This window comes from Camelus bactrianus, chromosome 28, assembly GCF_048773025.1.
Source record: "Camelus bactrianus isolate YW-2024 breed Bactrian camel chromosome 28, ASM4877302v1, whole genome shotgun sequence".
Classification (NCBI taxonomy): Eukaryota; Metazoa; Chordata; class Mammalia; order Artiodactyla; family Camelidae; genus Camelus; species Camelus bactrianus.
This window is the reverse complement of record NC_133566.1, coordinates 18,423,455-18,451,427: the sequence shown is the minus strand read 5'-3', so window position 1 is coordinate 18,451,427 and position 27,973 is coordinate 18,423,455. Positions and strand designations below refer to the sequence as shown.

At 48.9% G+C, this 27,973-nt stretch overlaps 1 protein-coding gene across 1 annotated transcript; it reads left to right on the top strand.

Annotated features, from left to right (window-relative positions):
• The first annotated feature begins 123 nt into the window (after positions 1-123).
• On the top strand, positions 124-27,143 carry RPIA (ribose 5-phosphate isomerase A). Its single transcript, XM_010958964.3, has 9 exons — positions 124-466; positions 5,647-5,707; positions 7,743-7,798; positions 16,213-16,272; positions 18,513-18,577; positions 19,810-19,878; positions 20,531-20,672; positions 21,934-22,033; positions 26,201-27,143. Exons 1-9 carry the CDS (start codon positions 182-184, stop codon positions 26,293-26,295), a joined length of 933 nt encoding a protein of 310 aa, XP_010957266.3. The 5' UTR covers positions 124-181; the 3' UTR covers positions 26,296-27,143.
• The last annotated feature ends 830 nt before the right edge of the window (positions 27,144-27,973 follow it).

Below are 27,973 nucleotides of genomic sequence, written 5' to 3'. Positions count from 1 at the left end.
TTGCGGAGCATTGTGGGGCTGGTAGTCCAGGCTGGGACGCGGCTTCCGGCCACTGAAGCCAAGGAACTACATTTCCCAGAAAGACTCGCGTTGCAGCGTACGCGGACCGAGTACGTGCGCTTCCAGACTTCCGGCCGAGCCGAGGGCGGGACCGTGGCGGAGGCTGGAGCGAGGTGGAGGGATGCAGCGCCCCGGGCCCTTCAGCACCCTCTACGGGCGGGTCCTGGCCCCGCTGCCCGGGCGGGCCGGGGGCGCGGCCTCCGGCGGAGGCGGGAACAGCTGGGGCGTCCCGGGTTCCCACGTGCAGCCTCTGGGACGCGCGCAGTTCGGGACTCGCGGCGGTGTCGGCAGCACCAGTACAAGCGGCGGAGACACTAACAGCGTCTGCCCGACCCCCTCTACGATGTCCAAGGCAGAAGAGGCCAAGAAGCTGGCGGGCCGTGCGGCCGTGGAGAACCATGTGAGGGTGAGCAGCTTGGGGCGTGGGGCGCCTGTGTTCGGCCTGGTGGGCTCCTTCTGCGCGTTCTGGGCTCTGTGCGTGCGTCTAGTTCCTTGCCCGGCGGGGGCTCCGTGAGAGGGGAGCGGGTGCGCACTTCACCCGGCTTCAGACCTGCTCCTTCAAGGCCTTTTACATGTGGAAATGGTTGGGTGCGAGCCTCCTGAAAGTTGAGCTATCTAAAGACTTCTCGTCAGGCCGGATAACAGTTTGCTAAGTGGAGCCCGGTGGTGTCTGATAATGGAGTGGGGCTAGAAGGGACTTGGCGTGTGGCTTTTTTTATCAATAAGTAGAAAGCTACTGCTAGAAGCGAGGTCTTCACTTCTCTTCACTGCCCTGGGAAGTCGGTGGAGAGCGGATTTGTTTTGAAATTTCACTCCAGGGAGGTGCTTAGCTGGGCACGCAGCCGCTCCTGAGGCTCCTGAATGTACGCACCAGAGGGAGGAGAGACGGAGCCCAAGCGGAAGGCTCGGGCTTTAAACCAGCTTTGGACAGGGCCGGGGTGGACCCTTTAAGTTTGCAGGACCCTGTACTTTAAGGTCGGGGCGTGGAGATGTTCAGCTGTTACTCGTTGAGGTCGTGGCCCCACTTGTTAAGTGTGGGGTTTGGTGCTCTTTGTGGAGTCTCTTAACCTGATTGGATTTGCCGTAAGTAATCAAGTTAATTATCCTAATTATAATGTTTAGCTGGGAGTCAAGTGCAGTATTTCTGTCCTTAGGTAGAATTGCCTTGGCTTTGTTGGCTTTTTGTCATTCTCTTCTACTTCTTAGAAAGTGGTATCAGATTCCCTTTTCTTTGTAATGATGATTCTTTACATTTATTTGGTAATGCTTTAGTGTACAAGGTATTTTGCCTACATAGGTCCTCCCACAGCCTGGTTGGTAACCTGTGCCCCAGTGCGTTCTGTAGGAGAAATGACAAAGTGCCTTCCAGGACCCAAACCCAGTGACTCCTGTTCCAGTGCCCTTCCAACAGTTCCAGGCCGCCTGGTCTGGTGTAACTTGTTCCAAGTCTCGTTAGCAATAGGATTTTCTATGGAAATTCACAGAGATAATGTGAAACATGTAATTTGGCTCTACTTTTGGGATTCAGTGCCTCAGCTTCAAAATTGGAACTGTACGCTGAGATTTTAGAATGCCTGGATAAAATGAATTGTTCACTCGTGTAAGTTTGTTCAGGTGGGTTTTGTGCCAAGTCCTGTTGGTTCCACCTTTGGAATGTTCTTAGAGTTGACCCTTCCTGTTGACCTTCCAACTTTTCTGGTTTGGGCTCTCCCCATGGCTGGAGGATTGTAGTTGCCCTTATCTTGTCCCCTCTGTTGACCTCCCAAGTGGTGCATTGTCATCTTCTGAAGCTTTCATCTGCTCTTAACACAGTGCCCCTCAGGTAGCCTCATCCTCACCTCCATGTGACACATCTGGAGCATCTGTTGCAAGGCAGGTAGTGAGCCCGGTGGAGGGGATACGCAGCTGAGAGGCTCTGGTTCTCGTCCTTAAGGCCACAGCCTTGTCTCCTTCTCTGTTCCCTTCTCCCCCAGGCACCAGATAATCAGAAAAGACAGACTACTGGCATTGGTGTGTGTTTTAATCTTGACCTGGAATTCTCTTTCTTGTCCACTACTTCTGTCTGTTAAAGTCATACATGTCCTTCAGGGTTTGGTTCAAAGGCCATTGCTTCCTTTTAGTTTTTCCTTAGCCTTGTAAGGGGAGGAAAAATTCTCTTCGATTCTCTAGCACTTTATTTACCTGTTAGGAGCTTTATGCTGGTGTGTTGTGTTCTGGTTGTGTGTGTGTGTGTGTTTGTGTCTCCAGGCTCCCTGAAGGGTCAGCTCCTGAGGGTAGTTTATTTCCATTCAGTGTTGGTCACAGTGGAGCCTGCCTGGTAAATGTTTGGTGAATTATGTGGAGTGTGGACACAAAGGTGGACGTTGTCTGGTTATTGGTGGAGTGGATCTCTGGGTTCTAGGGTTTCCATTTCCTAGCCCATTGGTGTTCCAGTGTGGTGACCACTTCCATGTCTGGGTGGTTGGAAAACTTGAAGAGTTCTCAGCTGAACCCTCTGAGTAGCCACTCTGGACTCAGATCTGCCTGTCTCCGGGAGCATAGTCAAGCAGGATGAGGCACCATGCAGAGCCATGCTCTCTGGAAGGTTCTCTTTGGAGCCTAGGCTTTGGTCTTTGGCTGGCTTAGCTTGAAGAAGTTGGTGGGCAGTGTTTCCAGTTGGTCAACAGAAGAGGTGTTTCCAAGGTTACCTCACTGGACCAGGTGAGCGAAGTTGTGATGTTGCACGAATGACCCGTGGTTTAGTATTGCCCATTAGGAGAGGCCTGCTTCTCCAGTAGAGCCTGCTTGACGGCCTTCTACTGCTGGGCCACCTCTGCCTTTGGCTGGGATACTGATTCTTGGCCAGTCATTTGGTTCCAGGGTAGCAGGACCACATGGTTGAAGAGCTTTGGGCCTGGCAGGCCCCTGGGAGAAGGCTTGCACAGAGCTTGTGTGACTCACCCAAGTTCATCTGTGTGCCACCTGCCTGCTGGGTGACATGGCAGAGCTGGGTAATGAGGAATCTGGCTGTTGAATTACTGTATAGCTGGAGCGCTCAGCCTTAGGTCAGCTGTGAAGATCAGGTTGAACCTACCTAGTCAAGACATTTTCTTGTTACTTGAAGATTTTTACATTTTCTGATATTCAGCTGTTTTGCATGTTTTTGGGTTGTGATACACCATTTACTGTTCTTGAAGGCCTTGCTGTTGAGGTTTGCCGAGGTAGCTAAGTGGCTACTTGATGCATTACCTTCTTGAGGACATCATTGCAGGTGGACTGCTGGCCTGGCAGAGGCTCTGTTTTAAGGCCCCTTGGTGTTTTTTGGTGTCTTTGGAACTTTGAGCTAGTAAAAGAGATTTCCATCAGGCCAGGAACACAGGGGTTGTCTCTGTAGGCAGGGGACATTAGCATTTGATTTGTTCTTTTTTGTAACTCCGTCCACCTGTTAGTCATTCTTTCCAGTCTTTTCTCCTCTGAGATGTAGTCTTACTTGGAGAAGGGCCATATCAGCTGTGGGGCCCACGGGCTGGCCTTGGGTACTCCTGTGGCCTTCGTCCCGGGGTGTTGGCAGCAGCTCTCCACAAAGGAAGTTTCACTGTGGGCTTCATTGTTAATTAGTTGCTGGAATTCTAAGAAATTCAAAATGAAATGATGTTTCAGCAAATTGAACTTCCTGAAGTTGCTTGTTCAAAGTGAGGTTGTGTAGGGGGGTAATTGACATTGTTGAACAATGATTTTCTTTTTAAAGGTAAACTCAAGATATTTGTAAAATAAATATGTATTAGAGATTTTGTTTAACTTATTAAATGATTGAGGGAACTGGAAAAGATGTTCTAACCAGTTCACAGGAAAAACCAAAAACCATAAAACTGTATGCAGTGAAGGAGTGTTAAGATAAATTTCTAAGATTAAAAAAATGTTAAAAAAAAAAAAAAAACAAGATAAATTTCCAAGAGCTATAGGGTAGCAGTTGGATCTCTCAGAACACAATTTGCATTTCTGTGGACAAGAATTTGCAAAGGCACACACCCTGTAGGATCAGCTAATGCCTGTGGACTCCAGCATTTTATTGAAAGGGTATCTAATCCTCTCTTTTGCTCTTTCTAAGTCTTAAATTTTTCCTTCGGGTGTTGAATTTATCTCTAAAGTAGGGTAATGGGCCTTGAGGGCACAAGGGGTTGTTGTGAGGTTTGACTTACATTAACATTTATAAATCTCCTTGGTAGATGCTTAGTGCATGGGTTTGTAGCTGTTTTGCCCTCAGTGGGTGGGAGCTCACTCCCAGGAAGTTGCTTAGGAGCCAGCCCCACACGAGTTCCTGGCTGCTTGTACCCTGACCTTGTTTTGCTGTTTGTGGTCTAACTGACCTTGACTGGGGCCCAACTCCGCCCCTGGTCCACTCCGGAGTGCCTTCCCCTTTTCTTGAGATGGCAGGCTCAGTAGTCTGACGCCTGTGTCTTGTTCTTTCTACTCATGGACTGTTCTCCGTCTAGTAAGTCCTTCCCGTGGCAGATGAAGGCTCTTTCATGTTCTCAACCAAGCCTTCGCCCTCTTCCCGTACTCTCCGAAGCAGGCGCCTGCAAAGTGAGGGCCCGTTGGGGCCGGTTGGACAGCGCCGCTGTGATTTGCTGTCTGGAGGTTACTTCAGCCTCCCCCCTCTTCTGTTGGCTTTGGTGGGGCTCTGGATGATAGCCTTGATGTGTCTCTGAGGTTCCTTCTGATGCCACCAACTTGAAGGGGACGGTAGTCAGTCCCCTGCCTTCTAGATTTTAAACTTGTGTGAAAAGTCACTGAAGCCAGAAACCTCTGTTTTCTGCTCGTAGTGTACATCTAGGCTCTGTCTTTTTCTAGGGTCTCTCCTTTCTGATTGCCCCACCCTGGGGTTGGCCAGGAATCTTTCAGTGTTTATCTACAGACCGTTTCTGTGAGGCTGACTTAAGTTGCTGAGTGTTGTAAGCCTTTGTGTAATAGGATGTAGGGAGTGTTAAAAACAACAGAGCCAAGGTGGAGTCGCTCCTGCTAAGCCCCCGTCAGCAGACTGATGCTTATTTGTTACCCTTTTGTCTCTACCAGAAATGGAATCTTAACCCAGTCGATCAGAGTGGCCTGACCAGCGCACTTAGGTCGATTCCCTGGTAGATGCCTGTCATCCCCTAAAGGGAAGTAACCTTACAGTAACCAACGTGCTTTTTTGCCTGGTGTAACTTCCTCGTTACCGCCCTCTTCTTGCTATAAAAGTCTTTCATTTTGTACAGCTCCTGAGCTCCTTTCTATCTGCTAGATTGGATGCTGCCCGATTCAAATTGATTTTTGCTCAAATAAACTCCTAGAGTTTGTAATGTGCCTCAGTTGATCTTTTACCAGGAGGAAATGGTGATGCCACAGTCAGGGATGAAAGGAGGGGGGCTCTGCTGATAAATTGTGGCTGGGCCCCAGGATAAAGTGCAGCTCTGAGGTTCAGTGATTATGTGCCTGTGGGCACAGTCCCCGCCTTGCACTGGTGTTGGTGAATTGCCGTGCCTAATTTATAGCTCTAGGAAGTGGGCTGAAGAGGGAGTAGGATATGGTATTAATACGTTTTGTGTTTTTCTCCCCCTGTCTTGACAGAATAACCAAGTGCTGGGAATTGGAAGCGGTTCTACAATTGTCCACGCTGTGCAGCGAATAGGTATGTTCCCAGGCTGTCTGCTGGATGCTCCGGTCGGGTGGGGGGCAGGGGAGGGCCGTGGAGGTGGGAGAGGAAGTGGGGCACAGGTATGTTCCCGGGCTGCCTCCTTGGTGCTTCGGGTGGGGACGTGGAGGGGGAGGAAGTGGGGCACAGTTTCGGCACCTGCCCAGGTTGGTGCCAGCAGTGTGGAGCCTGGTCAGGTGAGTGTGCCTGCTCTTCCCTGAGTGGGGTTGTTGGGCCTCTTCAGCCAGCTTAGGGGGTGCCCTGGCTTTGTTTCCTCTGCCGAGCTGGAGGGGAGGAGCTGACATGGTGAGGTCTCCACAGAACTGTAATCATCAGTGCTGTTATGTGTGTGTGTGTGTGTGTGTGTGTGTCCACGTGGATCCCGAGGCACGCCCTGCAGAGCTGGGGTTCCTCAAACAAACAAACCGAGGCCCACGCAGGCTCGCCCTGTCTGTGACCCTGGAGCGGATTCCGGGAGGTGAGATGCCTGCAGTTGGGGGCTGGCTCCCACAGGTGCTGACTTCCTTCTGATTCAGTGTCTCTGGGCTCAGGAGAGGCTCTGGGCTCACGAATGATCGAATGATTGGCCCGTGGCTGTTCAACAGGTTTTACTGCCCTGCTCTTGTTTGGGGGGAACAAAGCACAGAGGAGAGGCTTGCCTGAAGGCTGATCTAGTGCCGGAGACAGCCCAGGAACTGAACGCTGTGTCTTTGAGGAGAGACTGTGGTGTGGGTGTGATGGCTTTTGGGACCCTTCTCCTTGGCCTCATAGGGACCTTAGCGTTTTGCACGACTTTCTGCCTCAGCACCTAGTGTGTGGAGGATTTTAGGACACAGGAAATGACTGTGGATTTCATAAGAGTGGCATCTAAACCTCCCAAGGTGCATACTCAGTGATTAAAGAGACTTGAAATTTTAATAACATAGTTTTTCCCTGTCGACTGGAGGGGGAAAGAAAAAAGTGCTACCTAGAAGTTGAGAGTCCTGTTTTATTTGGGGATTCGGGGCATTACTGAGGGGACGCCTGGGACAGAGCCTCTCACACAACTCTAGAGGGAATGTTAAGAAGAGGTAAAGGAGGAGCTGGATATACAGGAGTTTTGCAAAAAGAACCATGTAGTCAAACATCAAAAGATTATTGCTAATTAAAGAAAAACCAGACATCAGCACTAAATGGATTTAGTGCTTTTCTGTGTATGGGCAGATGCAAGAGTCTGGGCTTAATGAAATTATTCCTTTGATGTGCATCTTAACTGTCTAAGGCCAGTGTTGTGTTTTTCTCCATCCAGAATCCTCTTGGGTTGCACCGCCTGGGGCGGCTGCAGTGGCTGATGACTTGATGGCCGCAGCATCCTTTGTTCACTGAAATGACAGGAGACCTTCTTTATCCATATGCCTTGAGACTTTTCTTTTTGTTTAAGTCAACATTTTCCTGAAAGGTGGAAATCCGAAATGAATAAATGAACCCTCTTTAACCACCGTCTGGGGTCTGTAAATGATTATATGTTTCACTAAATGTAAAAGTCAAGTTCTAGCTTTTTTTCTATAAAAGGCAGTTGAGGGAAGTAGTCAAGACTGTGGCACTAGGCTGCCTGGGATCAGATCCCAGGTCTGCCACTTGTCAGCTGTGTAACCACCCAGTTCCTTTACGGCTCTGTGCCTCAGTTTCCTCATCTGTAAAATGGGGATAATAGTTGTAAATTCTCTTTGGGTGACTGGATTAAAAGAGTTCATATATACAAAGTTCATTTGAATACTGTCAGGCACGTAATAGCAAATCCTGACATAGCCAGTCCTTTCTCCCTGGTTAGCACTCACCTCCTCAGGCTTTCCTTTCCCTGTCTCGTGACACATGAAGTCTGTTCACCAGCTTTTCCACCGAGGGTGGGGACAAAGAATGAAAGGCGCCTGTGTGTGTGTGTGTCGGGGGGGTGGTTAGACCTTTTCTGTTGGATCTGAGCAAATGTGCACGTGACAAAGGGAAATGAGGTGAGGAGAGTGAAAAACCACCAACCCGGCTTTTGTCTCCACAGCTGAAAGAGTGAAGCAGGAGAATCTGAACCTCGTCTGCGTTCCCACTTCCTTCCAGGTACGGCCTGCGTTGCGCTCTGCATTTCGGCGGTTGCCGCTGAATCTTCTGGTCCCTGCGGACGTGGGGCTGGGGCTCTGGCTGCGCGCCGGGGCTGTCCCGGGTGGGAGAGCCGGGAGCCGGGAGCCGGAGAGGGGTTTCTTGGCTGGGGACTGCCCCTCAGAAGCGTGCTTTTCGATGCGTTCATTTATTCCCTCCGAATAGTTCAGTGTGTCTTGTGTAAGGCACCCTGGAGTCGATAGAGAGCATGTGGACTGTGTCCTCAAGGAGAATCGTCTCTGCTTATAGATGGAAAAACCGAGGCTAAAGGCCGTTGAGCGATGTGCCGGGAGCGCAGGTACGGTGCTTTGAGTCCATGTCTAATGAATGCTCTTTCGCCATCCAATAGTAGGGCCTGCTGAAGGCAGACAGTGGAGCCATTTAAATCCAGGGAAGGATAACGGGCAGAGTAGACTTGGGAGGAAGAGCGGTGCCCAGAGAGAGCCCCGTCCCTCACCTGGCCGTCGTGGGGAGAGGCTCGTGTGTGAGCTCTCATTGGATTCCTCATGGTGATACTGTCACCTGGGGTTGAACGTTGGCATTCCCGGTGGCTGGCGCTCCTGTGAGTTTGTGGACTTGGTTTGGGACAGAAACTCTCACTCCTGGAGCTCAGCACTGGCAGCCTGCAGGCAGCTCTGGGGAAGGGGCCGAGCTTCCTTCTAAGCCAGGTGTGTGCCCAGCCTGTCAGAGCAGGGCGTGGAGGAGGGTTCCGGGTGGACGGGCTGGGAAGTTAGGGTGGTGCCTGCTGTTAGAGCCTCCTCGCAGCTACATCTCCTGGAGACGCCAGGCAAGCTGGGCGGGCACCCCGGGGACTGAAGACAGTACCATCGTTCCTGCTTCAGGCCAGAGAATGAAAGAGGTTTTACAGGCCTCTTTTGCTTTTGAAATCCTGCTGTCTTGAGGAGACACTTTTAAAGTCAGAGTGGTTCTGGTGGCTTGTCTTGGTCTTTTGAAAAAGCTAAGTGCCTAATTTTTCCAAGTGACTTGATCATCTTTATTTCTTATTTAGTACATTTGATGTTGGTGTTTATTTTTAATTAAAGTTACACAAATACATGAATTGAAGAGTCAAATCTTTTTATTAAAAAACAGAACACTCCCCTCACCCTCCCCACCCCTGACCGCCGCCATTTCTTGCTCTTCAGACAGCTGTGCTTTTAAAACTCTTTTTAGCTGATGGGATATTTGCTCCAAAGTCTAGAAACCACATGCTTTTCTTGTAATTTAAAAAATCTGTTCACCTTCAGGTCATAATTCTACACTGAATGGATGAAGGGAAGATGCACATTGGCGCCTTTTCCCTCCTTGCTCTCGCAGTTCACGCACGCCCTTCTCCCAGTCGTCCGGTGCAGTCACTGTGCCGAGGCCTTGCTCAGTGTTCGCAGGATCGTGATGTCCGCACTACAGCCGGGCTGTGCAGTGCGCCGCGATTACTCTTCTTTTTCTGCCCGTTACTTGTTTTCCTGAAAGCTTTTGTTCTAAGATTTTTTTCTCCTTCTGTATCTGCTTCCTCAAAGTGTTTTAAAGTTTGTTGGAGATATGTTACGTACAAAAAAATTTACCCTCTTTTGCATGTAATTCTGAGTTTTCATGAATACTCATATAAACAACCAACACAGTCAAATATTATTAGAGTGCTTTGGCCTTTTTTTTTTATTATTATTTTTTATTTCCGGCATTTCTTATTCTGGGGCTTTTTAGCTTTCTGCTCGTTTTGAAGGCTAGAGGGCTAAGAAGCTGATTGGAAGCTAGCTCTCAGGATGGGGTGGTCTTTGTCCTAGGCTTGTCTGCCAAGCTCTCATCTTGGAAGCTCCTGACGTCAGATCATCTTTCTTTCCTCTGGCTGATCGGGTTTCCTCCCCTTTTAGAAGGGGTACGTGTGGCTGCCTGTGTCCTGGGAGCCAGGTGGGGGAAGAGGGCTAGCAGACACCTGCCGTAATTCTAAACATAAACTTGCTGTTCATTCCCTGTTTTCAGCGTAGGACCTGTGGTAGATGGGAAAGAAGTGCCCGCTACCTTTGCTGTGTTTCTTTGACTCGGGGCTTGATCGTGTGACTGTTCTGCCCACGGGACGTGGCCCAGTGGACTGCCAGCAGTGGCTTGAGAAGTGCTTTGCTTTGGGGCTTGGCCCTTTTGCTGCTGAAATCACTCTACTGCCATGTGAACAGGCCTTGGCTTCTGTCCTGGAGGACGAGAGGCGTGTGAGTAAGCCCAGACCAGAGACTTCCAGTCAGTCCGTGGAGTCACGGGAATTACAAATACTTGTTTTTTCCAGCCTCTGAGGTTCGGAGTAGCTGCTGCGCAGCAGAAGCTCGCAGATGGAGAGCCCTTATCTCCGGTGGTGCCGGGCAGCCCAGTCCGGAGACCTGCTGTTTGACCTTCTCCAGAGAATAAACATGCTGCTTTGAGAGCAGTGGGGAGAGACATGGAGCTGTAACAGGGTCTTAAATAACCCTCCAGCCAGTCTTCCCTTTTTCGTTCCCACTGTCATGCCCTCTTTCTGAAGTTCGCGTTGCCGCTGAGTCCTGAGCCTCTTGAGACGTTCTGTGCTGTTTGTTTGGTTACTTCTTGGCTCCTTCCAGTGCCGGCTTGGGGCTTCTCTGTCTCATTTCTGCCATTTACCTTTGTCCGTCAGTGGTCTACTTTCGTTTGCTGCTGTTTTCTCCTTTTTGCTTTATGCTTTTAAGAAAAATTCCTGTATTGTACTTTTACAGAGATTTTTGGGAAAGAGCTGAGCTAAATACAGGTGTTCAAATTGGAAGTTTGATCTTGTGTCTTTAAGATAGCATCCTCCTGACCCACCTATGTGTAATGATGGTGATTAATAACCATGTTATTTAACCGTTTAACCATAGTCGTTAATAACCCCAGACTGGAAAACGCCGGCCAATTCTAGTTGGCCAGGTGCAGGAGCCATTCACAGTTCACAGGACTTTTAGAAACTCATTTGTTCACAGTTACTGTCCCCCTCCCCCCTTATTTTGTGTGAAGTTTAGCCGGATGCAATCTCCTGAAATGACTGAAAGGAAACCAAAATGACAAAAATCATTTTCTCTACCTCTTAAACAAGTAAATCCATAGGGATTTAAATAATTTTTGTAGATTTTTCCCTTTAAAGTTAAAAAACCAGTGTTTATTCACACTGGCCTTCAGTCTACCTCTGTTGGGTGATTGAAGGGAAAATGCAAAACTTTCAGGTTTTACTGTGAAGCTGATGGAAAACAGGAGCGCTAGCCTGCCTGATGCTGTGCGCCTGACCACGAGAAGCCTGTGAGGGTGCCAGCTGTGGGGCTGCAGTAAGGCATTGCTTCCTGTCGTTGTTTCTAAACTACAAGCTAATCATTAGCTTTCCTGCTCCCTGCACTTTCAAGAGCTGGAAGAGACGGACAGACAGGGGTGTTTGCCCCACACCCTCAGGAGCCCCTCAGCCGGTGAGCTTGGGGTGTCTGGTGTCCAGGAGACACCGATCCTTTCAAGCACCTGTGGCCGCAGTCGTGCTGGCCGAGCTGGTGACGGGTCCGTCCCCCACAGTAGGGCTGTGTGTTGAATCCGGTATATTGTGTCCTGGGGCTGCCGTAACAAGGAGCTGCCGACTGAGTGGCTTGAAAAACAGAAATTTGTTGTCTCCCAGTTCTGGAGACTAGCAGTCTGAGATCAAGATGGTGATTCACTTGGAGGCTAAGGAGGAGAGTCTGTTCTCTCTCCCAGCTTCTGGTGGTTCGCTGGCCGTCTCTGGCGCTGCTTGGCTTGTAGACACGTCACTTTGATCTCTGCCTTCGTGTTCACTTTGCCATCTCCCCCTGTGCACCTGTCTCTGTACAGATTCCCCGTCTAAGGACGCCAGTTCTAGCGGGTTAGGGCTTGCCTGCGTGACTTTGCTTTAACTTGATGACCTCTGTGAAGACCCTGTCTCCAAATAAGGTCACGTTCATAGGCACTGGGGGTTAGGACCCCAGCATGTCTTTTTTCAGGGGAGCACAGTCAGCCCATAACACCCAGGAAGGGTGAAGCTCATGCCACTTGTGATTATGACTTCTGTGTGCAGGGCCGTTCTCAGGGGCCTTGTGGGGAGTCAGGGCAAAGATGGGAAGAAGGGAGAGTTGGAGGACCTGCTGGTGGAAGCAGGCCTGAAGGGTCCCACCCCAGTGGAGTCCTTGAGGTCGTTGTACAGGGTCCTCCACGTTGTGAACGGGGAGGCAGACTGTTTAAAGGGAGATGATACCCTGTTCTGTTGTTGCTCATTGCCCCCAGGGTGGGGCAGGGAGGTCACAGCAGGCCGCCCAGCCGCACAATGTAGACAGCTGATCTACTGGGCCCCTTTCGTGCGCCGGACTCTGGGCAGGTACTGCGGCGGGTGGCAGGTGGTGGCAGTGAACAGGCAGATTTCAGTTGGCGTGGTGATCACTGAGGATGTATGTTTCTAAAGGGATGTGCGGCTCCTTGTGCATGGGGTGTTACTCACTGTTGCCAGGGTCCAGGGTGGTGCCTGGCTCTTAGTGGGTACTCTGGGTTTGTTGGATGAATAAATGCTGCCTTATGTGTGTCTTTTTTTTTTTTTTTTTCACAAATATATGGTAGAGAAGAGGTAGAGATAACGCACCTTTTAGAGGAAGGCGAGCACTCCTTGTCCCAGGGACTGGGGGCTTCCTGGAAAGCAGGGCCTGGCGCTTGGGAGGAGGCAGGGCCATCTCAGGTGGAGGAGGGAAAGCCAAGGAACTCCTTTTAAAACTGTTACTGTTAATAGCATATTACCATTGTCACGTAGGATGACTTCAGTTCCTGTATTTATAAGCGGGGGCTGTCCTTTCCTTTCCTTTTTCTTCTACGTTCCCTCTGTTTTCCTTTCCTAATTTCCTTCCTACTCCCTAAACAGGAGGACAGTGTATTTCTGGTCTGCATTCTGTCCCTAATTAGCACTGTGACCTCTGAGCATCTATTTCTTTTCTTAACACAGGAGTTTGTACTAGGTAATCCCTTCTAGACTGATCTCAGAATGATTAGTTATTTACCCAGCTTTGGACTCCTGACCCTAACTGCTGTAGGGTGACAAGCGTCTGTAGAATGTGTCTCATACTCTGGTTACTGTCTAGATGAGCACACAGGACGTCCTCATGAAACAGTAACTTTAAACGTATGAAATGTTAAATTAAAATGATATATTTATGGAGGACTTTTTTCCGCAGGAATCATAATAGAACAGTTTCCTGACATCTAGTTTTCGTATAATACATCAGAATTCTGTTCAGTGTTGTTTCTGAAGTGTACGAAATTAACAGGAAATCAGAGTACACCACAGTTTTATTTGCACGATGGAATATCACACTGACGTGCGTGTTATTTTTCTAACAAGCATCTGTAGTAGATATCTGTTGCTGTGGAACAAATTACCCTCGATTACTTAGCTTAAAACAACAACATTTATTAGCTCCCCGTTTCCAAGGGTCGGGAATCTGGAGTGATTTCGTTGGGCGGTTCTGGCTTTGGGTCCCTGGTGAGCTGCAGTCAAGCTGTGGGCCAGGGCTGCAGTCATCTCGAGACTCAGCTGAGCGCGGAGTGTCTGCTGCCAGGCTTACTCACGGGGCTGTTGGAGGCCTTCGCTCGTCACAGGTTTGGTAGTGGTCTGTCCCTAGGGCTGTCTCAGGGTCTTCAGGGCTTGGCAGCTGGTTTCGCCCAGTGTGTGTGATGATGGGGGTGGAGGGAGAAGGAGGGAAGGATCTTGTTGAAGCATGTCCCCCTCTCCTCCCCCCAACGTCTGTCTAAATTGATCTCAGAAGTGTCCTGACATCACCCATCACCTCTGCTGTGTGCCAGTGGTCACACAGAACAACCCTGGGACACTGTGGGCAGCGATGGCCCAAAGGTATGAATACCAAGAGCTGTGGGAGTCTTGGGGAACTCATTGTCCAGACGTTGCAAATGTTTTTATAGCCTCAGGTTCTGGAATGAGTGTGGTTTCTCCTGTACTACTTTTGGAGAAACCTAGGAAGTAAGAAATAATTCAGTAATACTGCTTTTATTGTGGTTTTCTCTCTTTAATAAGAATTTTCTCTCTTTCTTTTTAATAAGAACAAAATCATGGGGTTTTCTTTTTTGAACTTGCTTTTTTTAGTCAGCATTTTGTTCTTTTTTTAATTATAGAAATTCAAAACTTTAATAAGGATAAAGAGTAATATGATGAACTTCCGTGTACCCATCACCTGGTTTCCACAGTTACCAATTCATGGCTAATTTTGTTTCATCTGTACCCCATTCTCCTCCACCTCTGTATTTTAAAACAAATCCCAGGTGTAGGTATGGTTTCACTCTATGTATCTCATTATGTCTCTGAAAAAAAGGGAGACTTAAACATCTCAACAGTACTAAAAAGAAAATTAACCAGTAGTCTTTAATAGCATCAAATAAATCCAGGGTTCAAATTTCCCCTATTATCTTATCTTTTAAAGGTATTTTTTATTAGAATCAAGATCCAAATAGGTCCCCTATACTGCAGATTCCAGGGTCTTTGTGTTATTGTTAGAGTCTAAAAATTTTGGATTTGAAGATTGCCTTCGGTCATTTCACCCATCCCCACAGCTTTGTGTATGTCGGTGCTGACTTTCCCCACAGACATCCTAACCCTTCCCCAGGCCCGTGCTCTCCAGTTGCCGAGCTCCTCACTAGCCATTCTGGGGGTCCTGCCTTTATGTTCTCTTCTGAGTGTTTATATTCTTTTGCTTATTCTTATTCAACAGTAAAGCCTGGAAATAACTGTGTATCAATTTATAATGATCTTCCTCAGTCTTTTTATTTTAAAGACTTATCTAATATTTTGTAGATTTGGCTCTTAGCTTAGGAAGTTTAAAAAAAAATACATGGTTGCCGCCCCTCATCCATGGGGAGTACGTTCCGTGACCCCCAGTGGATGCCTGAAACCGCAGCTGGTACTGAACCCTATACGTACTATGTTTTTTCCAAAAATTCATAAGATGAAGTTTAATTTATGAATTAACAATAGTAACTAATAATAAAATAGGACAATTATAACAATGCACTGTAATAAAAGTTAGGTGAATGTGGTCTCCCTCCTCAGATTTTCCTGTTGTACGAATCTAATGCCTCTTCCATCTTAACTAGGCACTGTTGCACTGTGGTTGTAACTTTTGCTGTTTGAGATGTGACAGCAAAATTAGCAGGAATTTTTTTCTTCTTTACAATGTCACAGATGGCCGATTTGTTCTTACCATATATCTTAGCAACCTCAGTGTGTGACATTTTTTTCTTTCCTTGCTAAGTTGACAACTTTCACTTTTTCACTTAAAGGAAGCACTTTACGGCTTGTCTTTGGCACATCCGGCTTGCCAGCATCACTATTGCACTTTGGGGTCATTATCTTGGAGATACGGCAAGATTGGTTCCATTCCGCCGCAATGAAGCGATTATCACAATAAAGCAAGTCGTGAATTTTTTGGCTTCCCAGTGCACATCAGTTATGTGTACACCACATTGTAGTGTAGTAAGTGTGCAACAGCATTATATCTGAAACAAAGCAAAGTACATACTTTAATTTTAAAAATTGCTAAAAAATGCCAAAACAATTACAGTATAACATCAGAGATCACTGATCGCAGATCACCCTAACACACTTAATAACAATAATGAACAAGTTTAAAATATTGCAGGCATTACCAAATGTGACACACACGTGACGTGAGCAAATGCTGTTGGAGCAGTGGTGCCTGGGGACTCCCCGGGGCGGGGGCAGGGTCGGCACAGACCTTCACCTTGTAGCAGGTGCAGCATCCGCCAAGCGCAGGGGAGTGAAGCGCAGGAAGACGGGGCCTGCCTGCATTAGGCATCATGCAGAGTCTGATAACTGAGATGGCTGCTAAGGGACAAGTAGGCGGGGTGTGTTGGACAAAGGGGTCATTCACACCCCGGGCCGGACAGAGTGGATAAGAGATTTCATCGTGCTGCTCAAAATGGTGTGCAATTTAACACCTACGAATTGTTGATTTCTAGAATGTTCCATGTAATATTTCTCGGTCAAGGTTGCCCTCGGGTAACTGAAACGGTGGAAAGTGATGCCTCGGGTGAGGGGGGCCCGCCCCGCTGTGTTCCCAGGAGCTTTAGGAGGCCACGGCGTTGTCTTCAGTAGCAGGTCCCTGGGAAGGACCTCGGCCTGGCACTGGGGCAGACTTTTCAGTATGTGTTGCTTGCTTTTCTCCGCCTCCCAGGATGAACTAACGTTTGCCATTCGTGGGCCTGGATCTCCCAGCTCCTGGTGGGCCAGGTTGGATTTGGGAGGGAGTCTTTAGTTAGGACTTGGTGTCGCTTAACTCCAAGAGGATTCTGAGAATCCTGGCCCTCGCTCAGAGTGCTTTTCCTGTTCCCCGCAGGCCCGTCAGCTCATCCTGCAGTACGGCTTAACTCTCAGTGACCTGGACCGACACCCAGAGGTAAGGGAGTCAGGCTGTTGCGTTTTTCTGGCGCCTTTCTCATGGCTGTCACTTGTTCATGGGCTCTGGATATCTTGTCAAGTCTCGGAGAAAGGTTAGCCATTACTAACTTTTCTCCTGGGACTTTGAATATTAACCTTGGCTGAGGTCCCAAGTGGGGAGGTTGTTAGTTCCCAGCACATCCCTGTGGTCTAACCGTGAGGGCTCAGGGACCCAGGGTGTCTGGCAGTCCTTGTTGAGACGTGTAAGAGCAAGCCGGCCCACGGAGCTTACCACTAAGTGGAGAAAAGGAGTGGTCATCCCAGGCAGCCATGGGCGTTTGAAACCGAGTTTTATGGTGAAGACGATTAAACACACAGGCAATCCAGAGGCGACTGAAGGCCGTGAGAGTGAGCCGCGTGCGCACAGCAGTAGCTTGTTCTGAGCCCTCACCACGTACCAGGTATCATGCTCTGTGCTGGGCCTGCATTAAACGATGGTCATTGCTCAGTGTCCCTGGGGGACTGGTTCCCAGACCCACTGCGAGTACCACAGTCCACAGGTGCTCAGTCAGATCGCACAGTTGGCCCCCTGTGTCCGCGGTCCCACCCCGCAGATGCAGCCAGCCTTGGATTACGTCGTGCTGTGGTACATGCTTCATGGGAAACCAGTCTACCTCTAAGTGAGCCTTCTCAGCTCACGTCTGCATTGTTCAAGGGTCAACTGTATCTAATCTCCAGCAGTCCCGAGGGTAGATACCATTACTATTCTGTGTTACAGGTGCGAAAAAGGCACAGAGAGGGCAAGCCATGCTGTTTGTAAGTGGCAGAGCCTGAATATGAATTCGGGTGCTTCTTGCTCTAGAGCGATGCTGTTAGGTGGGTTTTGTGGGAAGAGGTAAAGTTTGAGCAGGGCCCTGAAGGCCAGGCGGGAAGGGCAGGAGAGAACATTCCAGAGAGGGTGGATGGGAACCATGGGGACAATTCCAGGCAGGCATGTGGGTGTATGTGGACAGGGCTCAGACGGGCTGGGGTGCCTAGGACTGGGTGAGTGGAATGTGATGGTGCCCAGTGAAGAGGGCACGGCTGAAGGGAAGAGGGGTGGGATTTTGGCAGCTCGAAAATGAACTTGATGGTGGTCTACTAACCTTGTTCTCCTGGTACACGTGGGCCACGGAGGGGTTTGTAAGAACCATGGCTTGCTGGGAGATTTCTATGGGTGGAGCTGGGCACAGGCTGAGTCAGCTGTTCAGTGCTGTGAGGAGAGTGCTTTGGGTTGAGGTGGGCCTGGAACCAAACAGAAAAGGTCAAAACCTTCTAGGCCCTGGAGAGCTGCCATGGTGCCACCAGACCCTGGGGGTAGTGCAGGGTGGGGAGAAGCAACGCGGGCTGTGACTTCATCTTTATAAAAGGATGGAAGCGAGAATGCCCTGCTGAAACTTGGTGGGATGTCTCCCCGTGCCATGCCGAGCAGCTTCTAACTGCACCTTGAACTGAATTTGTACCCTGAGGTTTTATACTGCTGCTTTAAAAACCCTTGTTTGAGGTTCCCATATTGTCCATGCAGAGTGCCAGGAGTGACGAGAAATACGCAGCTTCCTTGATTTCAAATTTTGAAAGATGAATGAATCCGTTTCCCTCTTGACTGCCTTTAGGGTTGGCAGTGGAGCTTCCTAATACAGAGGGAGCGGGCGGGCCAGACAGGTGCTTTGGTGGGGTCACAGTGGGGCCATCTGAGATAAGCTCCAGTTCTGGATCATATCAGGTGTGTGCCACCTTTGTAGCTCTCGGTTGGGTCTTCTCTGTCCTCTCAAACTGGCTATTTTTGCCACATTAGTATCGGGACTCACTGAATCAGTGTTTCTCAGCCTTTTCCCCATTATTGCCCACCCTCCAGTGAAATTTTAATTCCACGGATACACTATGTATCTGTTTCTGAACTTGGAGGTGAAGTTACTCACGTTGAGACTGCATGCTGGCGGTGATGCCAGCGTGTGCACAGAGAAGCCCAGCGGGGAGTAAAGGGAGGGTTACGTTGTGGAGCTGGACACAGATGGCGTTCCCACGTTTGTTTCCTGGTGACCCTGGTGGCATAGCTTAGCCTCTTAGCGTCTCAGTTTCTGGGTGGGTTAAATCGGAATATCCGTGCCTGGCTGTGGGGGCTCCTGGGATCTGAGGAGCCATTGCGTGTTCAGGCTAAGCACAGAGCCTGCCCTCTCAAGGCTCTAAATGGCTTTTGTCTCTTTCTTTCCCTCAACGCAGATCGACCTCGCCATCGACGGCGCCGATGAAGTAGATGCTGATCTCAATCTCATCAAGGGTGGTGGGTGAGTGGCGGGGCTCTTCTGCAGGGTATTATCTGCCAGGCAGTCCCTAGCAAGGCAGAGTGGAGCGCAGCGAACACATGGCCGCTGTGGTGTCTGTGACTTTGTCTCTCCGCTGGGATGCTGACAGCATATGGCCCTAGGGCCAGCCTGGCATTTCTGTCATTAGCAGGAGCCTGGGCCTCCTCAGTGAGATTATTCATCTCAGTGGATTCTCAGTGTCCACCCCTTCCGCTGATTCAGACTTTAAACACTGCGCAGGCTGAACCAGACATGCTGCTGGGGCTACATTACTAGGTCTGTGGGCACCAGTGTGCGGTCCTTGCTTTAGAGCTGCTCCTGCCTCCATGAGCAGTTAGTGATGTATGTATTCATTCATTCGGAAGACATTTATTGGGTGTTTCTTAAGTGATGATCTGGGGTGTGGGTGTGGGTGTGGGTGTGGGATGGTTAGGGAACAGTGAGTTGAAGAGGGGGAAGCCCCGGGCTCCTGGTTCTCATGATCAGGCAGACTGTGGAAAGACACAGAGTTTGTTTAAAATCTCACCGTGCCCTCTCTCCACTTCGTCACCCTGACTGTCAAATAGGGCAGGTTGTTCAAAGCTTGTCCTTCCTTCTCAAGTTATAGTGCCACGCCTCATGCCATGCTCAGATGACTTCTCCCTAAGCACAGTCAGTGCTTCCTGGCAGATGCCTCTTAGATAGGGTTGTGCCCGGCCCCCCGGGAACCATTTCTCCCACATGCAGGCTCGTATTTCCACGGTCCATTTCCTGGAAGCAGCGTGTCTTAGCTCGGGCCTCCATAGCAAAATACATTAGACTTGGTGGCTTCAACAGAAACATTTATTTCTCACGGTTCTGGAAGCTGTAAGCTTGCAGATGATTCGCATGGTGGGGAGAGAGCAAGAGAGCTTTCTGGCATCTTCTTAAAAGGATACTAGTCCTATCAGACCAGCGCCCCGTTTTTGTGACCTCATTGAACCATAATTACTTCCTTCTTCCAGATACAGTCACGTTGGGGGTTAGGACTTCAACAAGTGAATTTTTCGGGAGGGAGGACACAATTCAGCCCATTGCAGGGTCTGATGGGGTTGGGGATGTTCCTTTAAAAATTAAAAACTAAATTTCTCTTTAAGTGCCAGAATTGAGTGGACTTTGGTTTCTTGGATCTGACCTTCGTTCCCAGATTCAGTTTTTGTCTGACTTACCCCTGTGTTAATTCTCCCCCATCCCAGAGGCTGCCTGACCCAGGAGAAGATCGTGGCTGGCAACGCCAGTCGCTTCATTGTGATCGCCGATTTCAGGTATGATGTTCGGGGTTCTGAACTGTCCACCGAGGAGGTAGATCAGACCCCAGGCCTCACTTTATAGAGGAGGAAGTAGAGAAGTGGAGGGCCTGTCTGGCTCTCTGTGGCTTGGGACAGCGTCTTGCAGGCTTATGTTCCGCTCTCGCGCTGAGGCTGGACACGGCTTTTTCACGTGTCCGTTGGGAGGAGGAGGAAACAGCTCGTCGTCCTTGTTAGCAGAGCACATCCTGTTTACCGCCCATTTGCTCCAGGCGGTGAGTCCGCGCCCTGCTTCCTCTGTGTCACGGCACTTGTGCCGTGGGCAGTCTTTGACCAGGCTCTCTCATTCTCCTTCACGGAGTCTAGTAGAAGGCACTCGAGCCGAGCATATGAATTTAAAAACAAAATGTATTTACTTATGAATTACGACAGCTGTACAATTATTATACCTGTATAACCACAAGCTGGTCATACTCAGTTTTAACACTTTTGTCATATTTTCTTCAAATGCTTTTCTTAAACGATGAAATAGCCAGCAGGTTTGCAGCCCTGTCCCCTCGTCCCCGCTCCCTTCGCTTGGCCTCTCACCTTGCAGTTACCCCCGGCCTGAGCTGGGTGTGCACCTGCGCCCTTGCGCTTGTTTACATTTGTTGCGTTTTTGACTTTCCAGGAAGGATTCAAAGAACCTCGGGGATCAGTGGCACAAGGGAATCCCCATCGAGGTCATCCCCATGGCCTATGTCCCCGTGAGCCGGGCCGTGACCCAGAAGTTCGGGGGCGTGATTGAACTTCGAATGGCTGTGAACAAGGCAGTAAGTGCCCGGGGAGAGGCGTTCCAGGTTCTCAGCGCAGGGTCCTCCTTCCTGCTTCCGGTAGTTCTTCTGTGTCTAGACTGGGCAGTCGGCTTCTGTTTGTTTATTTTTAATCCCCAAACTAACTGTGGTTACGGGCAGAACTACGTTAAAAAGTTTTGAACATAAAGAAAAGAAAGCAAATTAGCTGTAACTCTGCCCTGATGAATTTTTATTTTGTTGTGTTTTCCTCCTGGTGTTTTGTAATGACTTCTTCAAAATCATGGTTCTAATCCTAGTGGTTGTGCAGAGCCCTGGCTCTGGCTCCCTGCGAAGCTGAAAGGCGGAGGGGGCATCACTGAGGTTCTCTCTCAGGGCTGCAGCTCCTCCGCAGGGGCCCAGCACCCGCCTTCGTGGGCTTCCTCCATGGGCTTCCACCCCTTCCCCAGCGTGCGGGGGAGTCCTCCTTTCCGTGCTCTGGCCACATCTGTGGTCCTGAACACTTTCTAGCGCCCAGCACTGTTGAGGAATTCTGGGTTGTTTTTTTTTCAATTGAAGCATAGTCACTTTACACTGCTGTGTCAATTTCTGGTGGACAGCATCATGTTTCAGTCATACGTGGACATGCGTATGTTCGTTTTCATATTTTGCATTATAGGTTACTGCAGGATATTGAATAGAGTTCCCTGTGCTATGCAGAAGAAATGTGTTTTTTGTCTATTTTATATACAGTAGTTAGTATAAGGAATTCTGGATTAATGAACTACACCCAGCCTGTTTGACCCCATGCCCCATCTCCGCCCCTGACTTCAGGTGGACTGTCTTAGGGGAGCACCGTCTTGCTTTGCGTAGTGGTGGTTCTCAGTGTGATGCTGTGGGGATGCTGGCCGTGTTGGTGGTCTGTCCTGGTGCTGTAGTTTTTCACCCTAACAATAGCTAAGAATTGTTGAGTCCTCACTGTGAGCCCTCACTGTGGTTTATGTATAGGCTGCCTCACAAAGTCCGTTTTATTGTCCCTTTTTTGCAATCGAGGAACCGGAGGCTCTCAGAGGCTCACGGCTTCTGTGAGACCTGTGCCTGTGCGGCTCCAGGACTCCAGCTCTGACTCCATGCCTCTGCTCGTCACTGCTCTGTAGTCCTGGGTTCTGGGAAGCAGGCGGCAGGCGCGCTGGTCAGAGCACATTGATTGAGGTCCCTGTCTTTGGCTCTCAGCCCCGCTTTCCTGTCCCTCTCTGCCTGCCTGTGTCTACATCCCCTGTAAATGCGGGACATTGCCTTCTAGGGCCCCGTGGTGACGGACAACGGGAATTTTATCCTGGACTGGAAGTTTGACCGGGTGCACAAATGGAGTGAAGTGAACACAGCTATCAAAATGATCCCAGGTAACGTGAGCGGCCTTTACCGAGCATAGATACCCGTGCCCTTCCTGACTGTCCCCGCCTCCAGCCACAGGAGGCACGATGGGTGGGGGCTTTGAAAAGACTTGGTTGGAAAGAAGGATTTCCTTTATACCACATTTGGGGTTTCTAATTTCACACCTTTGCACTCCCACCTCCTTTCTCCCTCCCCTCTGAATGGCCCCTGCTCACCTCTCAGCTTGGTTGGTTGGCGTTTCACGACCCATTTCAGCTGGGATAGGTCTGGAGTGGCAGGGGCGGGGGAGGGGCTCGCCTTGAAATAAGCCCCCTCTCTGCAAAGAGCCTTTCCTCCCAGGAGCTTGGCTGCAGCCTCTGATTTGGGCGGGCTCTCTTAAGCACTGGGGAGGAAGGACTCAGTTCCCCCACATTCATTAGGTACGTGCCGTGGGCAAGGTGCTGCCCTGTGTTACAGGGGATGCTCCCATCAGTAGAACGGGGGATCTGCCTCCAGGAGAGTTGGTGTGAACCTGGGCAGAGCTGGGAGTGGCTGCGTAGAAGCTGTGCCCACCGAGAAGGTGGAGTGTGCTCGGTTCCGCTGGAGGAATAATACCGGGAGTGCAGAGTGGCTGCTTCTGGGCCGTGTGGGGAAGTTCCACAGAGGAGAGGTGGCTTCTGACCTGCCTCTTAGCACAGAGTAATGCACTGTGCTAAGTGTTTAAAAATGTCTCGTTTGATTCTCCAGTTTGATGAGATAGTTGTAGAGGAGGACATGGCTTGAGGAAGATGAAACGATTTGCCCAAGGGCTGCAGCACCAAGATGGGGGCCCAGGTTATCTGCCTCTGGACCCTGAACCTTTAGTCCTTCCGTCCCCGAGAGCCAGGTCTAGGAGGGGTTGTGTGACACGAACGTTTGGAGCAGCAAGGAGCCTCTGCTGCAGCTGGTACCCGGGACCCGGGACCCGGGGCCCTGGGTGCAGACTGGGAGGGCAGAGTAGAGGTGAGTCAGGAGCCAGGCCAAGGGTGGTATTGAAGGCTGGTACAAGGAAATCGAAAAGAAGAGGCAGGTGTAAGAGAGCTCTGTTTCATGATACGGAGCAGCTAAGGTTCTGACTGGGAATATTCCATGACATGGAGTGTTCTCAGGCCTGAACTGGCTAATGGGAAAGGTAAGGCCGGTTTAGCAGACTGTAGTGACTAGGAGTGGAGTCTGGAGCAGACAGTCTGGGGGAGGATCTGAACTCTGTCAGTATGACCTTTGTGGCCTTAGTTAACGTCTCTGTGACTCAGTTTCTTCCTCTGTAGAGGAGGCTATTAGTACCTACCTCATAGGATTGTTAGGAGGATTAAATAAGTTAAAATGGTGCCCCAGCACACGCGACAGTGTTTGCTGAATGAATACATCCCTAAGAAGAAAGGATGCTATCTTCACCATAATCCACTGTGCTGGGTGAGATTCTAATTTACCCGTGCTATTTGGGAATGAAATATATATATAAATATATATATTATATAGATATATTACATACATAAACACGATATAATACCTTTAGTCTTCCAACCTTTAGTCTACTGATTTAGTTGTCTATTGACAATCTTTTCCCAGATTTACTAAGTAAAAAAGATGAGTCGCATTATGCGTATTCCCTCACTTAGTGCTATCTTTAGTGAAGAGCTGAGGAACCAAGAAGGCAGGAGGACGAGAAGTCTAGGGGTCACTGTTAGTAACAGGAGAATAGCCCCTAATGGTAACGCAGACAAAGCCCAGCGTGCGAGCAGGGAACAGCCCACCGGTCCCGACCCTGTTCTTCTGGAGGTGGATTTCTCTCAGTGCCCACTAGGTAGCTCTCTTGCACCTGCTCAGACCTTTCTTGCTTATTGAGAGACACTGAGATGTCCTTCGTGAGCACATTTCTCCTGTACTTGCTTTCCACCTCAGGAAGTAGGAGCTTCGTCCTGGAGAAGTTCAGAGTTTCATTAGGAACTTAAAGTGCAGAAAATGAGAAAAGAGGCTAGATACTAAATCAGTTCAGTGCCGCAAGGATCATCGTCTCTCTTTTCTCACCCTCTTTGGTCTGTGGCAGTACTTGCTGCTGGGCCAAGTCAGGGGAGGAGAAGCAGGGCAGGCTTCTCCGTCTAGCCCTGTTGCCCTGCCCTGGTCCCGTGGGCATTCGTGGACATGAGGATGCTTAGAGGATAGCTGAACTGGTGCCTGGCTGGTCACACCCCGGATGTTCCTTTGCTTCCACCCAGAACCAGAGCTGAGCTGCCTCTGCCCTTTCCACCAGCTTCGGGGTGGGAGGAGGGGTGGGTCAGTCCGTCCCAGCACCTCAGTAACCCGGAGGGAGGTTGCTCTAGATCAGACCTTGGACCGCCGCCACGCGTCTCTGCTGGCTCTCTGAAACCTTTTCTGAACCTGGTTTGACTTTCTTTTGGATCTGGTGGGAGCTGTCACCTGGTGTTAGAGTTTTTGGAAAGGACGGGGCTTGAGAGCCACTGTGCTTGTCTTTGGGGGGCTTGCAATGGTGCCAGAGGCCTCCGGGTCTCAGCAGCTCTTCTCTGCCTGATGGCTTTTAATTGCCAGTGGATGGTTTTGTTTATGTGTTGGGGGCTGTCTTTGAAAGTTTTACTTTTGAATTTATGTGGTTGCAAGAGTAAACAGTGAGACGTGTCTTCCTTCCACCGCTCTTGTGTGGAGGCAGCCACCAAGATTGTGTCCTTCTTGAGTTTCTCCTTCATAAATGCAAACAGCCTCCCACCTCCCTTTTAGTCGAGTGGTAGCACACTGCATACGTGTTTTGCTTCCTACTATTTCCCATCTTGGAGATTATCACATTATGGTTCACAAAAGAGCTTCCTCATTTTTTTTTTTAAACAACTACATGGCATTCCATCTTTATGTCTGTCATATTTATTTAACCAGATCCCACTAGCAGATATTTGTTTCCAGTCCTTTGCTAGAAGGGAGTTACTAGATCAAAGGCTACATGTGTCTAGTTTTGCTAGATGGTGCAGAATTGCCCTCCACGGACGGCACCATGTTACCTACTTCTGCCAGCAGCGGATGCAGGTGCCGCTTCCCCCACACACTGGGTCCATCCAGCTTGTTTTTTCAGTAGTTGATCAGTATTATCTCATTTTAGTGGATGTGTCCATATGTAAATATTTCTGGTAGAGGTTGCTTACAACAGCGGTGGTTAACTCTCATCACTGAGTAGTGGACCATCGTATTTATGTGTGTGAAAAAAATACTTATCTATGCATTCTACTCTTGATGGACATTTGGGTGTTTCTCCAGTTTTTAGCTATTAGTAAAAGTGTTGCTATGAACATCCTTACACCTCCTGTCTTTTGAGGACCATATACATGCCTGATAGTTGCTTATATAAAAGGGGTAAGGAGTAAAGTTGCTGAATCAACAGGTTTGAATACGTTCAGCTTTAGAAGAGGCACCAATAAACATTTGCCCAAGTGATTTTGCCATTTTGCTCCCTCTGTGTCTGTGTGGGAGTGTCTTGTATCCCAGTCACATTTCATTATATTCATTCTGGTGAGTGTGTGGTGGTGTCTTGTTTTAATTTGCATTCCCCTTTGAGTAGTTTGCCATTTTTTTTTAATGTTTGTTGGCCGTCTTGGATAACCTCTTGTGAAGTACCTTTAGTCTTTTGCCCGCTTTTCTACTAGGTTGTCTGTTGTATTGATTTGGAGAGTTTATGTGTTTTCATGCGGTATATGCATTGCAAGTATCTTCCAGCACTCTGGGGGGAAAACTTCTAAGGCTGAGAGAGTGATTGAGAATCACTAGGAGTCAGAGTAATTAGAGTACTCATGGAGGGCCGCTCTGGAAAGATGACTTGTCATCTGATATATGAAGGGCAGAGAAGCCCCAGCCCCTTGAAGTACTCAAAGATCGTTGTCGAATTCAAAAAGAATAGCATGAGCAAAGGCCCTGAGGCAGGGAGAAGCTTGGCACATTTGGGTACAGAGAGAAAGCCCAGATGGCAGGGGAGAAGGGATTCAAGAAGAAGTGAACATGATCAGCAGCTCTTTTCGTTGTCACGTGCGAGAGAAGGCGTTATTTGTCACCTGTCCAGTGCTGTTAATGGTGGTTGCCCCGCTGGCCCCGTGGCCCCAGTCTCCTCCTTGCCCTGAGAAGCTGAAACATGTTGCTTCTTTCCGCCCTTGGCCCTGCAGGCGTGGTGGACACGGGCCTGTTCATCAACATGGCCGAGAGAGTCTACTTTGGGATGCAGGATGGCTCGGTGAACATGCGGGAGAAGCCTTTCTGACCCGACCCTGCAGGAGCGGCGTGTGTTCATCTCTAGTCCCCGGCCCGCGGCCGAGGCGGCCACGCCTCTCCAGGAGCCTTTGCCTTAATGTATCTGTGCCAGGCGGACAGCTTGGCAGGGCGGGGGGTGAGGGGCTTACTTCCAGTCTTCTGAAGTATTGTTATTAAATGTCTTTTTAAAAAGAGAAATATAAACATATATATTTTTACTATTAAAAATACTCAGCTTTTTTTATGAAGTAGAACGTGATTTCATGTTTTATATGAAATATTTACCAAAAATAAAAAGAGAAGAGGACTGACTTTTAAACTTTTAACTGAGCCTGCTGGTTAAGCTTCTGAATCTTGGGTTTGCCGAGAAATGTAAATCGCAACTTTTCTTTAAACTAGTGAAATGAAGGGCCCGGCCAGCAGTAGTTCCCTGATGCCTTACTGGAAACTTCGACGTATGTTTACTTTTCTACCACACTGTTTTGGTTTTAGTTTTTGTTGTGATCACGCACAATGTATATTTATGTGTTTTAAGATGTGATTTACAAAAGTCTGCTGATTGTAGCAACGTGGTATGTAGTGACTCAGAATGTGTAAATTATCAGGGGGGAAATGTGGGGGCTCTTTTTCTGAGATCAAGGGGTTCATTGAGACCCCTGTGGTTGGAAGCAATTGGCCAGAGTTCCTTGCCAGTACTGCCAAAGCACTGCTGTGAAGCACCTGTAAATGACTGTCTTGTTTGTTAATGTTTTTTGTTGTTGTTGTTCCTTTGTTATTACTTGCATGGTGTGGCATCAGAAGTTGTTACCTCTTTATATTGTTTGAGGGTTGAAATAAAACAGTATGGTGCCGTTTTGACTCTTCGTCTTTTTTTTTTTTTTTTTGGGGGGGGGTGGTAATTAAGTTTATTTATTTATTTTTACAGGAGTTACTGGGGATTGAACCCAGGACCTCGTGCATGCTAAGCCTGCACTCTGCCACTGAGCTATACCCCTCCCCGACTCTTCGTCTTTACTGTACAATTTGTGTTAGTTTTGCAGTAAAACAGGAATCGATTTTGCTCACCCAGTTTATGTTGGATCTTTGATAAGAGGTGGAATTCACTCAAGAAATCTTGAGCCAAACAGTAGGTAAGTATTTCCTTTATTTCTGAAAGACCTTGATGTCAGTTTTATTCCATAGACCTTTGTCAAACAAGAAATTGGTTTTCTTTATGAATAGAGATAACACAGCTGAACAAAAGTCACAGATTATCCCCCAATTTTATACTAGTCATTCCTTTAGTCTTGGGAGCTGACAAGCGGTAAAATGAGTAACGTGACTTTCCTCTGTTTTCCCAGCCTGTGGTCGTCACAGCGTGCCTGATGAGTGCCTAGTGAACCATCCAGATAGCCTCATAGATGGGACGGGAAAGGCCGCGATCAGCTCAGTGATGATTCTAGATGGGGCCTGGGCCTCCATCCTGCTGTAAAGGTGTTTGTGCTGAGTGTCCTGATAACCCCCCGTGCTGACTTTGCACGGTACTTGGACAGTCATTTCACTCGCCTGGCCCTCTGTTTTGAAGCTTGGATTATAGCCACCAAACTTACCGGCATCTAAATTCCTGCTAAATCAAGCTGCAGAATTAAAGTTAACCAGCCAGAACTGAGCAGTGAAGAGGCTTTCTTTTCTTTGCTGAATTCCTTCCC

Bases quoted from the DNA above. Each gene is read 5' to 3' on its own strand.
- RPIA (XM_010958964.3), top strand. From the start codon at position 182: ATGCAGCGCCCCGGGCCCTTCAGCACCCTCTACGGGCGGGTCCTGGCC. The intron at 467-5,646 runs GTGAGCAGCTTG...CTGTCTTGACAG, and splicing joins CCGTGGAGAACCATGTGAGG to AATAACCAAGTGCTGGGAAT. The intron at 20,673-21,933 runs GTAAGTGCCCGG...ATTGCCTTCTAG, and splicing joins GAATGGCTGTGAACAAGGCA to GGCCCCGTGGTGACGGACAA.